Consider the following 20074-nt stretch of genomic DNA (forward strand, 5'->3'; position numbering starts at 1 on the left):
CAGTAGAAAGGGAGACTTAATGCTGTACATATGGAAAGCTGTTACTATGCAGAGTGCTTCAGCAGCAAGGAAGAACATTCCTGTGTCCCCTGTATTCCCTGTACATTCATCTTGGGACCATAACCTAAGCCTTAGCATAAGGAGTACATTTTCCCTGATTTGCTAAAACAGTATCACTTAACAGTGATTGAAATAAAGCTAAAATATTCCTCAAGGCCATAAAGGGGACAACTGATTTATACAAAGACCATTTAGTGCACTTATTGATCCTTCTTGAGTCACCATAGCAAATGCTATAGAGCTGTGCATTAAAAAAAAAAAAAAAAGAACCTCCAGATAAGCAAAAATTATTGCAATTTAACATAGGCATCCTTCCATCCCAGATACTTTCTGCAAATGCTTTTCCTGAATGAAAAAGAAGTGACAGTTGGAGGCTTTAAGAGAGTACAGTATGCATTTTACTTCCCCATGCGCTAATAGCTCTAACAGGAAAAGGATTTGAAAGGCTGATGGGCAGCTCCCAAATTGTACAGTTGATGTTGAATAAAGCACTAAGAGCATCTTTAAAGAACAAGGTACAGTTTCTACAGCATAACAAAAGCATGTGTGGCACAGTACCATTCATTCCTGCATAATGCTGAGATTCTTGTTTGAAAAGATAGTTGATATTCACAGCTGACACTGATCCCACTTCCTCCTTCTTTTCTTTTGAAAGCTGTTCCTCTAATTTTTCATGCAAAGTCTTGTTTGTCTCGATGCTTCTTTCAAGCTGTACTCGCAGACTCTGTATTTCAGTCAATAGTTCATGTAAGTCAACTGGATTATTCTGATCTTTTCGAAATTCTTCTGATGCATCACATTTGGGATCTGAGACAATTTCAAAAGAAACACTTAACATCTTCAACAATTAAAATAATATTAGCCATTATCAGAATGCTGAGCAAGTAAATTATAGCCAGCTTTATCCTCAATATTAAGAATTAACTACAAACAGCATTAAGATAATGGTTTGACAAAAAAGCACATCTTAATTGCTTCAACCCTCAAAAGATTTAAAGAGCTGAAAATTATTTTTTATTTTGTCCATAAAAGCTAATAAGTCTCATGCCAAAAGCAAAAATATAATAGCAAGAGAAGGAAGAGGATTTACAAAATTTTTATATTACTGCACAGTCTGGGGAAAAAAGAAATGGGTGATCTTGGAGTGTGGAGGAGGGATAGAATACAATTGTGAGTTTAATTTTATACACTGCAGAAAAAAAAAAAAGAAAATAGTGATCACCTGGCAACCACAGCAACAAATTTGAACCTCAAAAAAGCAAGGGCTGCATTTGTCTTTTCATAGAAGGCGGTCAGCACACAAACAATTCCATGTATTCCCCCATGCCGAAATCAAACTGTTCTCCACATAGTGGAAAGGATTCAAGAGCATGAGGTGGGTGCTGCTGCTCTCTAATTACGTTACTAGTTCTGCAGGAAGGTTGCTTCTATCCCTGAGCCAGCCTTGGCTTAAAGCCCTACGCCAACAGGGCTGCTCTGCTGCAGCTAGGCATGAAATACAGCGGTGGCAGGGTAGAAAGAAGAAAATAATCACCTTTTATAAGAACTTTACAGGGAAAACTAGCTGGATCCTGTGTGCAGTACTGAGCAGCACTCCACTTTTTTTACCTACCCATGCCACCAGCTGCTTGGTGCTCTAACTTCCTTAAAAGCACTGGAAAGAACTCATGTAAGTCTCATTCCTTCCCCTCACCTTCCATGACAGACAAGTGGGCAGGAAATTATTAAATGTCTTATTCAGAAAGCAGTTCCAGCGCTTCTCTCAAGCCCCAGGGAGAAGACACTACCCTCATATTTAGGCAAGAGTAAGCACAAGCTACCTGAGTAAGCCCTACCCGTGGGGAAGGAGCAGCATGTTTTCAGATGAAAACTAAATACTCAACAACCCCCACCAAGTTTATTCAGCCTGAGCAACTGTACTTTTAATATTCGGGCTTAGCTTAACTAAAAAGGTAAAGGGAATTGGGTGTGCCTAATCAGAACATAATCAAGTATCTCAACCTCACAGTTACATTTCCAAGTAAAAAGCAGCATTTTATCATCCAGTTGTTGCTTCTGCTTTGCACAGCAGACCCAAGCAGAAACAAAGAAATAGCAATCCAGCCGTACTGTCTTTTGACAAGATCTTACTCAGAGGGAAGGGATGCATGGGTCAAGACATCCATTGTGCATTTATACCTGTGCTCTTCCTTTTTGCTTCTTCCAGCTTTTCATAAACCTTGATCTCAGTTCGCAGCGACTGCAGTAACTTCTCATTCTCAGAGAGCTGACGTTGCTTTATGTTCATTTCTGTTTGCAACCTGTTAAGTTCCAATAAAATGCTAAGTTAACAGCTGAATTTTTATCCTTTATTTCAAAATCTAGAATCCACTCCCCCTTCCCCCACAATTCTTCCCTTGCCTTTTGAATACATCTATGCACCTCATTAGTGTTAATGGCTATGGCTAAACACATGCATGTCACACTGACAATTTTCTTCCCTAAAAGAATGTCTAAATGTGGACAGAATCAATACCTGTTTAATTCATTACGACTGCTGTAAATTTCACATGTCAGATATTTGGTTTCATCCTCCTTTTTGCCAATTTGTTTTTGCAACCTTTCATTTTCTTTCTTGATGCATTCATAATCCTCATGAAGATGCTCAATGATTGCATTCTTTTTAGAAAGAGATTCTCTTAACTTTTCATTTTCCTTTTGTTTATCTGAAACAAGAAGAAACACAAGTTATTTGTAATGCCCACAACCCACTAAAGCGATGCTCCTTAACAAAATCAGCTTTTTTAGAGACTGTCAGAAAATAACAGCTGCTCTTCTGAGTTTTAGGATTTCAGTATTTCAATTTTCTATTGATTTTTGCTAGATACATTTTCTGTAACAGTGCAACATTTAACTCCCAAGATTCACAAAGGGTTCCATAAAAGAGCTCAATAAACAACTGTGTATGGCTTCATACGCCAAATGCCGCCGCTACCTGGAACTGGTCAGAAGGATGGCATTCAAAAACCAGCGGCAGCAGTTTCCCAAAGAAGGCTGTGAACTTTGCTAATCCTCACAAAATAATAAACCTGACTTCTCTTTTGGAAGAAAAGAAGTCAGTAGGACTGCTCCAGGGAGCAGAATCCACACTCCTCTTTGTCCCTCTGTCCTCTCCTTCCCAGCCAACTGTATGCCAGCAGTCCTTTCCTTGGCACAAGCAGTTCCCTGTGACAAAGAATTGTTGGTAGGGGCAACTGAGCAAACTGGAACAGCTGCAACCAGAGAGGTTTATAAGGACCCTAATTTTGTTGTGACCCTACATTCAGTATTAGAAAAGGAAGAGGCACCCTTGGTAAAGAAACAGCAGAGCGGAGTCATTCCAACTCCCAGCTGTTAGAAAATCATTTCCTCATCTTCTATGAAAGGCTATGAAAACGGTAATCCCCGGGTGCTGTTGAAAAGGTGCATCCTCAGCCTTTCACTTCTAAAAGGCTAAGCTAAGACAAGACAGAAAGCAACTGAGAAGAAAACAAGCAGGAAGTATCCATGAGGCTTTTCTTCTCTAGTGCCTCCAGGAATAAAAGGAAAAGAACTCAAACTCCAGAGACACTGACATTATTTTAAATCTCAAGGTTGACAATGTGTTATTCACTATGGTTCCTATAAAATAAATAAATAAACAAACAAACAAACAAACAAATAAATAAATAAGAAACTCCGATATTATCAGATCATATTGTCAGACGTGGAAACAAACAAAAGCAGTAATACATTAACAAAAAGCAGATTGTAAACAAAACAATAAGCAACAAGAGGCACTAAAAGAGAGGACTTTGGAACAGAGGCACGGAGAAAAAAGAATTAAGAAAATGGTAATGAAAGGCAAAGGGAAGAAAAAGAACATGTAAAAAGAAAGGAATGTAAAAAGAATGGAGAAATGAAATCACACATCAAATGGAAAACACTACAAATAAACAGAGAGAAGGAACATTACTGCCACTCCTTTATCACGTTAACTTCAGTACGAATGCTTACGGTTGAGCACAGAATTTCAGGAGTGGGAAGAATGGAGAAGCCAATTTAATGGACTGTAAATACTTTATTGTTTTCTGATTTGGAATGAGTTGTAGTCTACTCCTGTAAAGCACAGTTTTGCATTTTACCTCTGGATCCTTTTGCTAGCATTGCATTCAGAACTTGATTTTGCTTCCTCAGGAAACGTACTTCAGAAGTCAAAGAATTATCCTGCACTGAGCCACGGCTGAAGATGTTTGCAGAACCTATAAATATATACATAAAAGATGATTTATGAGTCATCTCTAGGTCGTTAACTATTAAACTTTCCAGACAAGAACAATTTAAAAAATCACAGAAAAACATGTTATGAAAGTATTTATCCCCTCTGTATTTTGAAGGTTATCCTTACAGACTGAAAGGCAGTTCAGGTTAATGCCAAGTAACCCAAGGCCCTGCATCACAAGTACCTCCCACTGCTGGACAATAATTACCAAAATTGCAAAATTATCCCTAGAAGTCTTTAACTATCAGACAAGAATGCAACAGGGCAAAACACAGGATCACGTTGTGACATTGCTATTCTTTTAAAATAATGCACACTGTACCAAGGTTCACCCATATTTCTGTATTGCTTGGTTCATACTCTGTTGTATTCACTGAAACCACTGCAGAGGACTGCTAGATTTTACAAACTAATTAACAGTGGGTAATGCTGGAAGTAACAAGCCTTTTTATCCATATGGTACCATGCCAGTTGGGAGCATAGGGCTGGAGTCACCATCTCTGCTTCTGATTACAACCTGAGAACCCATTTATAATTGCAGGAATGAGGACTGGTACCTTAATTTCAGCTAATTTAGATTTATACAACTGAGCCAGTGTTGATCGACCTAGGGCTTCCATCAATAACCCCAGGGAGGAACAGGCACCTCCAGAGCGTGATCCACCCGCCCTACCCTCTCCACATCTCCGAGGCTGAGCTGTGCTCCAAAGGGATGTACCTGCGCTCCAGTGCCTCCAAGAGGAATGCTTGGATTTAACACCTGACTTTTAGAAACTTCAGGCTGATGAATCCTACTCAGAGGACCTCATTGCACTATTCATATGAATATAAGCGCTAAATCGTGTATCCAATCAGTCAAATTCCAGCCTAGATAATCCTCATTACGTCCTGTATTTACACTGCTTATCCCCCAGCGGTGTGTACAGTGCATCCTGAGAGCTACCATATTCCACTCGCAAGGCAACTGCCTCTGAAATGAAAGTCAAGTAATTGCTATTGCCCTTTCTAACCTATTTATAGTCAGTAAAACACTTCAGGACCCACTGGAATTAACATTACCATTAAAAGTGTTTTTCAGCTGATTGGTTATCCCAGTATCTACAATGCTTTAGTGCTTGAGATAACTGCATGAGTGTCAACTATTTGGTTAATAGAGAAATAACCAGCTGGCAAAAAAATTAGCTGAATGTGTGAGGAGGATGCCTTTCAGCTCTGGCAGTTCAATTCAATTTGATGTGCTGCACTTCCTCTGAATAATCTCGTTTTATTGTAATCCCAATTGAAGCTTTTACCAACTACCTAACTGGGATGTAGTGTGCCATGATATGCACCTCTTGTCGTTACTGAAAGACTCAAAGGCTCTAGAAGTCTGGCACTAATGGCATTTTACTATCTATATGTTAAAGAGTTGAGGTAGCTATGTGAACTCAAAAGGCTTTTTCCTTTCAGATTTTAACAAAGCAATTCAACTTGAAGTGGCAAGGCTTGATGGTCTCATCTTGATTCTAATTTAATTTATTGCCCATCACCCAGCTTTATTCTATTTGAAAAGTTATGCTATCACAATCCTACTGAAAGGCTTTAGAATATAACTATTAGTTATCTTACATAATAAGGGATAATGTAGAGCCAGTGGTAATAAGGCCACAATCCTGCAATTTGACCCACTACTGAGACTACTACTTCTGTGCAGAGCCCTGCTGACATCAATTACGCTCTCCATAGATGCAAAGGTCCATCCAAGCAGAGTACAGTGAAGCATCAGGGCCTACAATTGTGAAACACTTGAGTTTTCATTATGTTACATGCTGAAAAAGTGAGCGCTAAGGAAGCCTACCTCGAGGGTTTCAAAGGAAGCACTGACTGAAGGGCAGGCACTACAGAAAATCACAGCACGGAGGAAGGAAGTAAATACTCACTCCCAAACAAAGCAAAACAAAGGCAAACTACAGCAGAAGGTAAGTCTGAGGATATACATTAGTTACTTAGGGGTTAAAAAAAGCAAACAACCCCCTCCCTTTTAATGCTAACTGCTGTTAATAACATTTGAAACATAGGAAATTCAAAATTAAACCTTTGATTTTATTTTGATGCCTCACATTTGAAATGATTGAAGCAATTATTTCAGATCTACTTGCACTGCAAATCTCAGCTCTATAGTAATGATGTAGCCATTACCAGCTCTTGTGTCATTTATAGAATACTAGAAGCCCAGAGGCATTTAAATACTTAGAAAACCTGCTTAATAAAAATAGCATGGCAAAAATAGTGGCTAGGTGTGTGTATATACATACAATATTTATCAGATAGACAAGAGTAATTCAATATATTGACTTTCTTTGAACCAACATCTCAATATCAAATGAATTTAACAGGCTCCCATCAACAATTAAGTACATTACACCTTATTTGGCCTCTTTAAAGGAAAACAGATTAAAGGTAATAAGTTAAAAGTTAAAAAAAACTCTTTTGAATGATTATGCCTGCCCCAAAGCTAAAATCTCCTTGAACTTCACTTAGGAACTTCTTTTTACACTGAAAGTCGATTAATATATAAAAATATATATGCATATACATATAATACAAAAATAAATAGCATCACTACTAGAGGAGAGAACACACATATCTGATACCATGAAAGAGATCTTCAAAACTGAGAGAAAGTGCTGAAAGAACACAGTAACAGACAGGAACTGTTGTAACACATACTTGTTTTTTCCTTCCTTTTTGAATTTTTTCCTCCATGCATTGGTAGATGCACTAAGCAACAAGAAGACAGATGGAAGGCATAAGACAGTTTATAAAGAAAATATACTTTCCCTGCATTAATGGATGCCCTTGCCAGAATCTTTATGAAGCTGTAAAAGAGCTGGAAGTGTTTCAGTGTGGTTATTTCTAGAGAACAGTATGCCTTTCCAGCAGCGTAAATACTTCATGAATGAAATGGATGCTTTTTTATACACCTTTCCATCAGTGTAAATTATTCCTGAAAGCAAACTGCTATTTGTAGGTAGTACCCATTTAAACAACAACAGAAATGGATCACGGGTATGATGTAAAACATAATGAATCTAATGTCAATATTAGTGAAACTGAGTAAGAGGAAAGCATATATGTATTTATCGCCTGCTTCCACTCTGAGTAATATTGCATATTAATCAACTCTCCTATAGGGGGAAATGTGGGAAGGAGAACATGAATAGAGAGAGCAACGTGTGGGAAAGTATGCCTGGTGCTGTGGGCACAAAAAGGTGCTACAAAACCATCCTTACTGAGAGCCTGGCTACCTTTTCATGGAAAGTTCCAAATGCACCACAGAGCTCAGCTTTCAAAGATGCTGAATGCTAACAACAGTGAGCAGTGACTCTGAATTTGCATGACTATTTTTAGTATTTTCATCCACTGCTTTATATTAGAGCTTGGAATGAAAACCAACTAACTCTATGTTGACATTTGCATCAGTTTGTCAGATAATTCTCATTAAAAACGCTCGATGTCATTTTGTGTAGAACATATTTATCACACCAAGCAATTCAAATGACAGAACACCATGGACTAGGCTCTGTGCTCTACTGCAGCTATTTCAACTTTGTATTTAACGAAATCTGCCTTTAAAGCAGACAGAGAACTCCTGAGAAGTCATCTCCACCAGTCCTGTTCACAGGGGCGGTGTACTGTCCACCCTGAATGTACAGAGACTAGAGGTAGGGCAGTTATTCCACAGCATTCCTACCTTGTACCAATAGCAACAATGCAATTTGCAATTCTGGGCCCAGTCCCAACTGAAATTATGTTGATAAAATTGGCTCTCGCCTGCATCTGCCCCTGGCTGGACGTAGCAGAGAATTAAGAGGGTGACATCCTAACATCCAAGTCCATTATAACAATAATGATATCCTAAAGGCAAAAGAAAACAGGCTGGTTGCTGATAACTGAACTAGAAGGCCTTTCAATTTTCTGGATGAAATTCAACCACAGTATCATCAAATGGCATAAAACTACCTAGTAGCACTGCAGACCTGTAGTCCTGCTCTCTTAGCAATACGTGCAATTGTAGGTTTGCAGCTTTGAGGTGGACCTGTATCCCACAGAAGATTTGTGCATCTCTACTGGACACACTGCAAGCAGTGGAGTCAAGGATAAGGCACAGGGTGCATCTGGAAGCACGGAAAAGCTGTGCCTGCTGATGTCAGCTCAAGACACAGCAGTATTCAGAGAAAGGCATATAATTTTCCAGCTGTAATGGGATGAGTTTTACGCAAAAAAGGACACAAAACGTTTCCTACAGCATTTACTCCCTCAGGCTTTAAGCAGGAAAGGTGGATTTATTTATCAGGAAAAATATCTTACCTTGATCTAGTTCTTTGTCTGTTACTTGTCTCTCAAGCTGTTTCCTCAGTCTCTCGTTGTTTTTTATGGAGTACTCTAAACGTTGTCTCAGGATTCGAATTTCTTGAAGATGCTCCATTAATAACTCTGAATAAACCAAGAGACCACTTCTTATTTAGAGCAAATGATCGTATTCCTTTCCGCTGTGTACTCTTGTCAAACCTCATATGCATTAATACTAAAAAATGACACTGAACTGTTCAAAATGTTAGACACTAAATATCTGGCTCCATAACAAGTTTTTTTTTTCCATATAGGGCCCAAAACACACATTCACTGAAAACTACTCCAAAATGTAAATTAAACAATAGTCCAGTTTTAAGGCTTTTTAAACATCAGCTTCCTACAAAACTGTAGCAGATCACAATTTTGTGTAGTTAAAACATTGCCTAGACTTGGGAATATATCCTAAGTTCTGCAATACAGCTTCAGTTCAGACTCAGCACAGCAATAGTACACATTTTTCCTTATAACAATAGGAAGCTTACCAGAGTAACTCAGATATAAATTTGACTTTGGCTTACACAATGCATACCTTAATAAATAAATCTGTTCTATCAAGTTTCATTACTGTACCTGTTCCTTCTCGCTTTGCCATTCTACAATTTTTCTTCCATTGGCTGTAAGTTTCAGCTTTACTCAGGAACTTATCTGTTCAAACTGTCACTATCTTATTTGTCAGTTTATCCATGTCATACACTCCTGGTTTACTCTGCAATATTTTTCTCCTGAACGGTACATGCTATCTCAGCTATTAAATTTTCATCGTTGCCTATAACAAACTACTGCAAGTATTGCTTGTGCTTAGTGAAACTATCCAGGTCAAACATGACACCGCTTATTAATTATGCAGCACTTACAATTCTCAAGGAAACACAACACTGGCTTTTATAAAATTAGAAAACCTCTCTTTTTCAATGCAATAATCTCTTGACAATTGTCTATTTTCCCTCATAACTTGTCTATTTAAAGACCGTCTAGAGTACTGTAAAAGATGATAGTATAAAACAACAAAGACAAAATATCATAGTTAATTTTGTTTCAAACAGGAGGTAGTTCAAATCGCTGTCATCTCTGTATGCCTTATTACTGAAATTGCAATGATTATGCAAGATACTAGAAAGCTGAAGCAGACAAACATTCTTCATTATTTCTTAATTAGTTCCCTCGTGTCTTATTTATCACGTTTTCCCAATATCTACTGAATCTTCATTGGGAAAAAAAATTACCTGGGGGAAACTTATTTGACAGAAGCGCCAGTGTGCCATGTTGTCCTTCTCCTAGGTCGTGTCTGTGCTCTGGTGATCCAAGAGATGACTTTTCTGACAAATCAAAGTCAGACAAGCTATGAAGAGCAGATGGTACAGGTGATTCATCCTTAAGTTGCTGGTACATTGTGGTGTTCTTCTCATTCTCCCTTTTGAACAAAGCAAAATGTTTTAAATTACAAAAATTATTTTATTGTTTCAGAAGCATAAACTGAGAACACGGTGTCATGTTTACAGGACTCAGGTTAGGCAAGTGACTTTATGTGACCAAATATGACAAAGAACTATGCATTGGAGGAAGGTATCAGGTCTGAAAATTACACCTCACTACATCAGCAGGAATAATCAATAAACCTCAAGCCTAGTGTTCACGTTCCAGTGCTAGCTGAGTCTGCTTTGCATTAAGGGGACCTGAAATTGCCTTAAACAGGCAGCTGAGGATTTCTGTAGCACAAAAGAATCCCAGGCTGGCATAAAACCAACATGAGCAGCATAACAACAACACAGGCTCTCTTCACCTTCACCCTTATGCTTCTCTCTTCAGCATGAGGGTGTTTTGAAAATGAAGTTCAACACCACTGTACTCTGGTGATCCTGAGCCAGCCCCAAGGTCACGCAAACAGAAGAACTACCCTTCCTGGCAGCTGCAATTAGGATTATATCTAAATACACACCTTGGTGTATTCAGCACAAGAATGAACGTTTTATGTTTGTTCGTGAAAGGAAAAAGCTTGGTAGCATGAAGTCTCATCTCAGTATCTCAGTCCTTTGCTGAGAAGCAGCAAAAAAAGCCCAAGTTTGTTTTCTATGAATATTCTGTTAACAGAATGGATATTAATGAAACAGGCACCGTAAACAAAGCACTCACCAAAAAGTAAGACAGTTGAAGGTGGACTACAACATATAGAGCATCCTTACCAATTTATCAAATAACATGGTATTTAGGTAACATGAGTTAACTCTTACCTTTGAGCTAATTCATAAAGTATAGTAACTTCTGCACCTACTGACTCTTCTGCAAAGGAAAAACATCTGATTAAAAACAGATATTAAGAATAACACTTCTTTCCCCTCCATCTTAAACTATTTATATATAGAATGGTAAATTAATGAGAATTTACAGAAGCCAACAGACACTCAACACATTGTGCATTAATGTCAAATACTGTACGTGAGCAAAACTATTTATGGCACAGCAAGAAAGCAAAACTTTCATTGGGGTTCAAAAAATGTCAAAGGAAGGACTGTGCAACATATGTGCCAGGTTTTACAGCCTTAGTGTTTTAGTTAGCACACAGAGTTGAAAAGTTGTGCTATACTGCAAAAGGATTGGGGTACACATCACTGCTACTGCATTAAAAATTGCAAAAGAACAACTCCATCTTGCTTGGATTTTTTCCATCTGGAGCCAGGCTAACCAGTTGTCCTTAGCAAACAGGCATGCACAGGACTCTTCCTGCAATATTCTCAGTGGCACAGAGTCAGCATAAGCACAACTCGGTGCTAGGGACCGGGATTCAGACACTAATTTGAATTAGGAAATAAGAGTTGTGTGGTGTCACCTTGGCTCCCCATACTGCAAAATTTTTGTGCAATTAAGCAAAAGTGGCAGGCAAGAGTTGCACAGCTGAAATTTCTGGGGAATGAACTGAAGGTCAGGATGGAAATGCAGAGACAGACGGTTGTTTATGCTTCTTCTTTACAGTCAATTCTTAGTAAGCTGAATGTTCTTTATCGCCCTACAAACATCATTTTATTTTAATGTGTGATTCAATGCAACACCATTGTGTTAGATATATTGAATTGTCTCAGTTGTCAGTGACTTTTCATAGTATATAGGATACCATCTGTTGGCTTGATGCCTTTTTTTTTTTTTTTAAAGACATTTAATCTTTATTCACAACACAGTCTTCTTATTTGTAATGCAAAGAATCTCTGTAGCCACTGAAATCATTGAAGACACTCAATCTTTTATTACACTGCTATGACACACTAGCCGTAATACCTTTTTCTCATATACAGCTTCCTTCTATGAACAATCAAAACCAGCAAAATGCTGCCACTATCTTTAAAGAAAGGCAGAATACAGATCATTCTATGGCTAGGACCTGAATGTTTCAGAGCAAAATGATCTTCTAGAACCAATTTCAAGAAGACGTAGGGGTCAGGGTCCCTATTTTAGGCCACTTCAAGTGTTTGGCTAAAGATGCCAGTTTTGCAGCTGACATCTGTGGAAGCACTGCCAGCTGTTGGGAGAGAAACAGCCACACTTGTGACGTTAGGGCTAAAATAAAACTTTTATTAAACCATAACCACTGTGTTTTGAACAGTTCAAGTAAGCATGTGTATAAACAATTCAAAATGGAAGGTGCCAATATGGAGGGCAACTACCAAATTAAAATCCAGTCTTTTTGGAGGATTACAATTTTATATTCCAAGGCAGTCCTCCATATAAAACATTTAAAGCACTGGAAAGAGGAAGTAAAGGTTTTATTTACACACAAACAAAAAATCTACACATTTTGAGAACACTACCACGCCTCAAACAATAAGCACAAAACACTGCTACTTACCATATAGGAATTTCCTTTCCAGCTTCTCAAACAATAGAACGCTTTGATTCAGCTGCTCACGGAAGCCTTCAGCAACATAATAATCTACATCACTGGCTTGAAGCAGTTCCTCAAAAGCTTTAATAAGGCTCGTCAGATGTTGATGGTAAGTGACACAACCACCGCGGATCTCTTTAATTTGTTGGTGTTGAAAGGAAAGCTCTTGAGCTTGCGAATGAACTAATGAATCATATCTGAGAAAATGAAATTATCTTTGAAAGCAATTTTCTGACCATAAATAACATTTAAATATAAATAAAAAGTGAATTAAACTTATATTTCTAAGCTATAATTTTATGTGACTCAATTTTCTTTTAAAATGCTTTTACAGCCACAATGACAAATATATTGTCTCTAACTGTTGAGTTTTGTATTTATGGGCATAACTTGGGGGTTATTATCCTGCACTTAACTGCTTCATTTGTAAGATGTGCAGAAACTAAAATGATGAACTTGTTTGTCTGCCTGGAAGTAACCTGGATGGCATGCAAAGGTGCCAAAGCAAAGCAAGTAAGACTGAATACATGAAGAGAATTTTTAAAATTACACTTATTTTTTTCCTGTTTTTTTAATTCAGTATAGAAGATCAAATGGAGCTGTCCCTTCTGAAATTGTATATAGTGGCTGCCAGGAGCACAATATTGGACTTTCTGAGCTCATGGTTTCATCTAGTCTGACAAATCCTACATATCTCTGAGGGCTTATTGCCAGAGATGTGCCCATGACAACTACTGTAGTGTCCAAACTCTTCTCCACAAGCTAAGGTATAAATTTCAATTCAGATCAATTGAATTTATTCTGCACTTGTGATTATAGACATCCCCTTTATAATGCAACTGTCTGTATCACACATCTTTTTACAGATTCATCCATTAGTGGAAAGAGTGAAAAGTGGGAAAGGATCTGAAAAGTGCACAAAGTCAAACAAAAGAGTACGTAAACAAAATGTATGGCGGTGTGAGTTGTTATGCAATTCTTATTGTCATTTGTATAGGAAAAGATATGTAACTCATTTTTGGGTCTCTCACTTGTGACTCATGTTGTTGTCCTAGACAGTGGCCATAAAAACCTCACAGCGATCCACGCCACCACATTGCTTAATTTACAGTCAGATCTCCCTTTGTAATATGACAGAGTTGTATTTTCAAGGTATGTAAATTTATATGCACTAGGTAGCAGGACCGTATTTTATGACAGTAATACTAAGAGATATACAATTGTCTGTGCTGCTGGTTGCTCAACGTGTCCAAACATTTCTATCCAAGCATTCCAAAGAAAACCAACAGGATGAATCCCTTTCTTTGTTATACCTTCCTGTCATTCTAACGGCCCTCAGGCAAATAACAATACTAAAGCCAGGGAAAAAAAAAAAGTTTTGTCTTATGAGACCACATTTTATGCCTGTGATTTGTACATACGCTATCAGAAATGCTGCCCCCAGTCTTTCCATATGAAAAACAGGACTGATACTTTCCAGCCTCATATAAATGATTTTCTAGCTTAGATGTTTATGGCATAAACTTTCATTTATTAATTTCAATATATATCTACTTTCACATCCTTCAAAGGAGGCACTACAGCACACAACTGTAAAATAAATTATAAATAGTCTCAAATTCTTATTTTACACATAAAGTGTGGTCACACAAACAGAAGGGCTACCATAAATCTGTCAGCCAACTCCCCACAGAAATGTTTATAGCTTAAATGGGATGTTCCATTTTCTTCTATTTGTCACATGAAAAAAAGGAAAAGCTGCAAAACTGTAAATATTTGATTAGCATGGTCATCCCAACCCATGGAGTGACCTAAGGGTATTTGACTTTGCTTAGAGAGGACATCTTGCAGCAAAGAGTTGTTGTGGGCCTGAGGTGTGGGGAGAGACACAGGAGTGTGGCATAGCACAGAGGATGTTATGAGCTTATCGGAAATAGTTCTGTACTAAGAGAAATAATATTTTGTACTTCAAGGCTTCTCTTAAGTAAATGTTTCAGCTGCTTTATGTTAATGTTAGTGAAATTTATCCTTTACCGTTACACATTCGTCCATGAATAAAATTACCTTCATATTACCTTCCTATATTATTTGGTAGTGCTGTTTACAAAAAGGAACATGAAGCAATAACAACTTTACTCACTTGGATGGCAATGCTTCTCTCAGTTTGTTTTGAAGATAATACACTTCATCAAGATGAATATCTGCAACTTGCTCTTTTCCAAGGCCTTCCTCATTTGCTGAGAGTAGTTCCCTGAGGTTTTGTGCTGTCCACGCATCAGGTACTTTTGAAGACTGTGAATTCCTATTTTCTGCGTGGATCTCGTAACCCATAGGTTGATGTAAACTAGAAAATGGTTTGATTTCTTGCATAGCTGTATCTTGCCCTTGCATAACATGCCCTTCCACAGGCAAGGCTGTGTCACTCAAAAATATGTTGGAAATACCACTCGATACAAGCTGGTCAGAGGTCTGTAAATGAAACACGAACTTTTTGTACTTTTCAAGCTCAGACTTCATATTCTTAATTCTTTGTTTCAGTTCTTCTTTATCATCTAGGACTTCACAGTCATCAAGTGCATCTGTACTTGTTACACTCAATTTAAGAGAACACAGGCACTTGGAACCTGAATTTGCAGTGGCTGAGTCAAAGTCCTCATGTTCCATTGAATAAAAGTCTTCATTTATCTCTTTTAATGAATGCTGGATATTCACATTGCTAATGTTATGATGATTTTCCATTTCTGAAAAACAGGAGGCTTGCGTGTGAATATTAATATTTATTTATCTGACATTCTGTTCTTAACAGCACTAGAATGAATTCATTTACTTCTATAATAACAGAATAAAAATGCAGAATAATTATGAACCGTACTATACTTGTTTTGGACCTTTCACCTCTTTCTGTGATTTGCCCATTAACTCAACTTGAACATCAAACACTTCAAACCCTTTATAAGCTTTCAAACAAGCAATATTCAAAATAAATCTGCTTTCTTTTCCAAAAAGATTGAAAATTACTGTTGCTATATTCAGTTCTGAATCGGAGACACTGACGAAGCCCCGTCCTTTCCAGCCACAAAAAATGATAACCTTGAATGTAAGGCACCGAGATTTAAAAGTAGACTCTGTGACCTTATATGGCTCTTCCTAAAACTTCTAATTAAATATTCTTTTTCTTCTCACTTCAAAATCTATACAAAACCAATTGGAGCATAAAGTCAATGGAATTTTAAAAAGATTATCAACAAAATAGTAAAATTTGAAAAAGGGTCTTTAATAACTTATTTTTAAAATGCGTTCTAAAAATCTATACAAATGTTCAGTGTTAAAGGTTTTACTGGCATTCATTTGGCATGCACAGCACATCTCTTAGTTGACTTTGCCGCTCCTAAGTAATGCAATCAACCCAGATTCAGACCAATAAAAGCTACATATTCCTACATATACTCTATGTTAATAGCTCTATGTATGTAGAGGGCTGTAAGCATCTAAGAAAATGGTATTTTCTGGTTACCAGTAAATTAAATTCTCGCCTTCTATTAGTTCTGCAAAAGATCACAGCTACTTAGAAACTCCCTTTTGGGAGTCTTGCATTGATCTTGCAGACGTCTTAATACTTTCAAATCCCCTTGGTTTCTATGAAGAATTTGAATGCCCAGGTTCAAGCTCTAAATCAGTCCAAAATCTGACTCAGAGCAGTATGTCTGAGGGGACAGCTGTATATGAAGTTTCAAGACAAGCACAAGGACAAGACAAATCAAAACAAATATAGCCTAAAAGAAGGAAAAAAAATGAAGCTGCAATACTGGAATATCATCATATTCAAAAATAAAGCTGGGTGATGTTCTCTGTGATACACAGATTGCTGCACACCATTATTTATGTCATTCCAAGGGTGACAGAATCACAGGACAGAAATGTTTCTCAGAAAACACTTATGTATGAATGCAAGAAGACACAGGGAATAAGAGAGTATGACATTAAGTTCATTAGCTTCTCTTCCTCCTTCTCTACCTGAAAGGCATAATCCCTTGATTTTGTAGCTGGTTGCTGCAGTAACACTGATGTCAAGGAAGGTTGTGGACTGAGAAGGAAAAAGACTCAGATACTAGAGGAACTCTTAAACTCTGTAATCCTGGTTTCATGCAAATGTTCCAGACAACAGAAGCAGGAAATAAAAATAGGTATTAGGGAAGAAATGTTTATGATTAGAATATGGGTTACAGATTTTAATGAGACACTGTCCTTTAATTAAAGAAGAACTAATAAGCTCTCTGTGCATATGTGTGTCCATATACACAAAGGGCACATGCAGGGTATGATCCTGCAAACTAACTAACTGGCCTCAATGACACCACTTTTACAGTAAAAGTAATGATGCAACCAAAATTGGCCAAATCCTCTGTATTTTGTAAACAACAGGTTAACTAGGTTATTCAAGCCTCCCCATAACTGACTAAAGGGTTATGTAGAAACACCTAATATACAGCACTAAGACTATTTACATTTTCATTAAATGATTCCATTAGGTTTCAACCTAGTTGAATGCTTTCAAATAACTCAGATAAGCAAAATTCTGTCATTTAGCTGATTCATTGCAATAGTTCTTAACTAGATGCAGAAGCATAAAGTAATAAACATATTTAATACAGAGAAGTGTTCAGAAGTGAGGACATTAGCAGTAGAGATCAGGGTTAGGCACACAACTCATTATTTTTACTGGTAACCATACTCATAAATCCCCATGACCCTTCTGAAAGTATAACCCTTAAAAGACTAACTGGGATTCTTAGAGCAGTTAATCCATACCAGCTAAATAAGCAAGATTTAAAACTGACATATAACAGCAAAGGAGACAATTGCCTGCAGTAAATTACAATTTTACACAACTTAGAAGACACTAGAGTTTTAACTTTTCTTTATATATATTTATATATATATACACACACAATTTAAATGCTCTACCTTGACAGTTTTGCTGATTTTTGTCCACTAGATATTCATTCTTGACCCCTGTATCCAGTTCAACATCTTGCAAGTCTATCTGGTCCCCACTATTGTCCAGTTTGATCAATGAGGCGACTGAAGAATATAGCAGGGGGGACAACAGAAGGCAGTATGTGAATGAAAAAAAAAATAATCAAGTGGAGATAGTTAAAAACAAATTAAAAAAAAAATCACAACCCACACACAAACCTGATTCTCTGACAATTTAGAACAGGAAAAATCACTTAAGGAGCAACTATTGAGAATGTAATACAAACATTACTGGTGGTATGAAATAGTGTTTTCACATTTTTAAAAATACTTGAACTATAAAGATGTGAATAGCATCCTACCAACAAATGAAGACAAACATTTGCAAGTCTCCCTTGCAATATAACAGCTAATCATTTTTAGTGTATTTTTAAATGTTTCATGTTAAACTTAGAGAAAAGGTTAAACAGTTCATCCAATACTGTTCATCCAATTATAACTCATTATAAACTTCTGCAAACTTCCATTGCAGTAAGTCTCACAATTACTGTCTGTAGTACAAGTGTTCTCTACTGCAGAGTAAAGAAACCAGTATGAAAATGAAATCTCAGGACTTTAGTGCTAACAGATTAGGGTAATTTCAGGATACAATTTCAAAAGTACATTCCCTCTCAGAATTCTCCATGGATTTTGCACCTACCAAAACTAACTGCTACAGTCCAATCAACTTCAGTATGTACCATTGAGTCATGCCATATCTTTCTCACACCATGATAATGTTACCGTTGGCAGCAAAGCCTCTGCAACTTCTGCTTTTGACAGTGGCTCACTTGGTGCTTGATTTAATCTTACTTTTATATTTACACCTTCTCTGTCCCTCATCTGTCTGTTACATCTCTACCCGGTTTTTAATCTTACTGCTACATGTATTTTTTTAACCACTCCAGATCTTTATATGATACCCATTGTTCTCTGCCTTACAAATTTGTCATACATTGCTGATCCAGATACTTTGTCAACAAGTAAATTTAAATTAACCCAGCTGCACTGGAAACAGACACAGATGACTTGACTGATCAGTGGAATATTGGAAAATCTTGTTTATGCAGCATAATCAAATAGCGTATTTTTATACTCTCCTGTCTCCGTTACTGTTTTCATTAGGCTTGGAATCCTATGAAGGAAATTTTTTATTTACCTGAACATTGATGTATGTATGTGCATGTGTGGGCACCCTCCCAAACTGTCATTTCTTATATACATTATGCCATGCATACAAGGGACTTTCTATTCCATACAAAGCTGTTAAACATTCTAGCAGCAAAGATAAATTTAACTAAAAATAAAAAACGACAGTGTTTTCTATATAGTCATCTATATATAATTTGCCTACCCGATAAATATTAAGAATAAGCAGCATTGTACTTATGTAAAAGTGATCTGTTTTTACTTTCTACAAGAAAAGAATACTCTATTTCAAGCAGCATTACAAGTTATTATGTCTGCTTTTATATGCAATTGTTTATCTACCTCTCACTAATGTGCTTTCCTCTGCAGGCTCTTCTTCAAGGTTTTCAGTTACCAACTCGCTCAATAGTAACTCTCCATTTGTTTGTGCTTGGAATTGTTTGTTTTCTACTTCACATGCTTTCAGATCTTCATAAGGTAGCCTGGTATGATGCTGTAGTTGTGAATCTGATTTCTGCTCACGAAGTTTCAAAGGCACATTTCCTAGTGGTCTGGATGATCTTAGGAGAATGGGCAGACGGGACTTCTTGGGCAGAAAAGCAGAATCAGTCTGAAAAAGGTATTGAATAAAATGAGAGGTTGGCAGGTGGGAATGTAGCAGTCACGTAAAGGAAGTATAAGCTAGTATTCCAGGAAAAATAAAGATTCAATCAACTGTCACATAAAATAGTAAGACTGTAATACCCTTGCAACGTGGAAAACATATATTCAGTGAGCCGACCCCACCGGTTCAATTTTCTGAGTGAGTGCTGTTTATGCATCCACAACCACACGGTGAGTGGCTTCCAGTCCATGAAGCAAGGCAGCGAAATCACCATCAACTAAGCAAAGGGTTTTAATCAGTAGGTGTATTAGTTAACCCTGAATTTTTATAGGCACTAGGAAAATAGTTTATTACCTAAACTGACATTTCTAACTACTTCCCACTCTGATGAGTTGTATCACATCAGACAGCCCTGTGTTTCCCTTAAATCCTTTTTTTTTTTTTAAATATAAAAAATTGAGGATCTTTCTAATTTTTCCTGAATTTCTGAACATACTTCCTTTCTTCCTCTCTCTCCATCCAATACGTACTAAATCAAACCAGCCCTCTGATACCTTTGAGCAAATGAACGTAGCTTTCCACCAGCTGCAGAGGAAATTTGCTCTACCACAGAGAAATTCTTTATGAACAAAAATAGTTCATTACCAATACACTCTTATGCATTGCTCCTGTAGGATTCCCATCTCCTACTATAACCAAC

The 20074-nt window shown here is 37.3% G+C and overlaps 1 protein-coding gene across 1 annotated transcript in view; it reads right to left on the minus strand.

Annotated features, from left to right (window-relative positions):
- CDK5RAP2 (CDK5 regulatory subunit associated protein 2) overlaps window positions 1-20074 on the minus strand; it is a 78563-nt gene that overhangs the window by 9850 nt on the left and 48639 nt on the right. The window contains 11 exon segments of the mRNA XM_038164899.2: window positions 619-867; window positions 2239-2360; window positions 2576-2765; window positions 4203-4319; window positions 8690-8815; window positions 9958-10145; window positions 10963-11011; window positions 12570-12802; window positions 14746-15346; window positions 17571-17687; window positions 19113-19380. Of these exon segments, the coding sequence (XP_038020827.2) occupies window positions 619-867; window positions 2239-2360; window positions 2576-2765; window positions 4203-4319; window positions 8690-8815; window positions 9958-10145; window positions 10963-11011; window positions 12570-12802; window positions 14746-15346; window positions 17571-17687; window positions 19113-19380 (2260 nt within the window).

Source organism: Anas platyrhynchos, chromosome 18 (genome assembly GCF_047663525.1).
Source record: "Anas platyrhynchos isolate ZD024472 breed Pekin duck chromosome 18, IASCAAS_PekinDuck_T2T, whole genome shotgun sequence".
In the NCBI taxonomy this organism is placed as follows: Eukaryota; Metazoa; Chordata; class Aves; order Anseriformes; family Anatidae; genus Anas; species Anas platyrhynchos.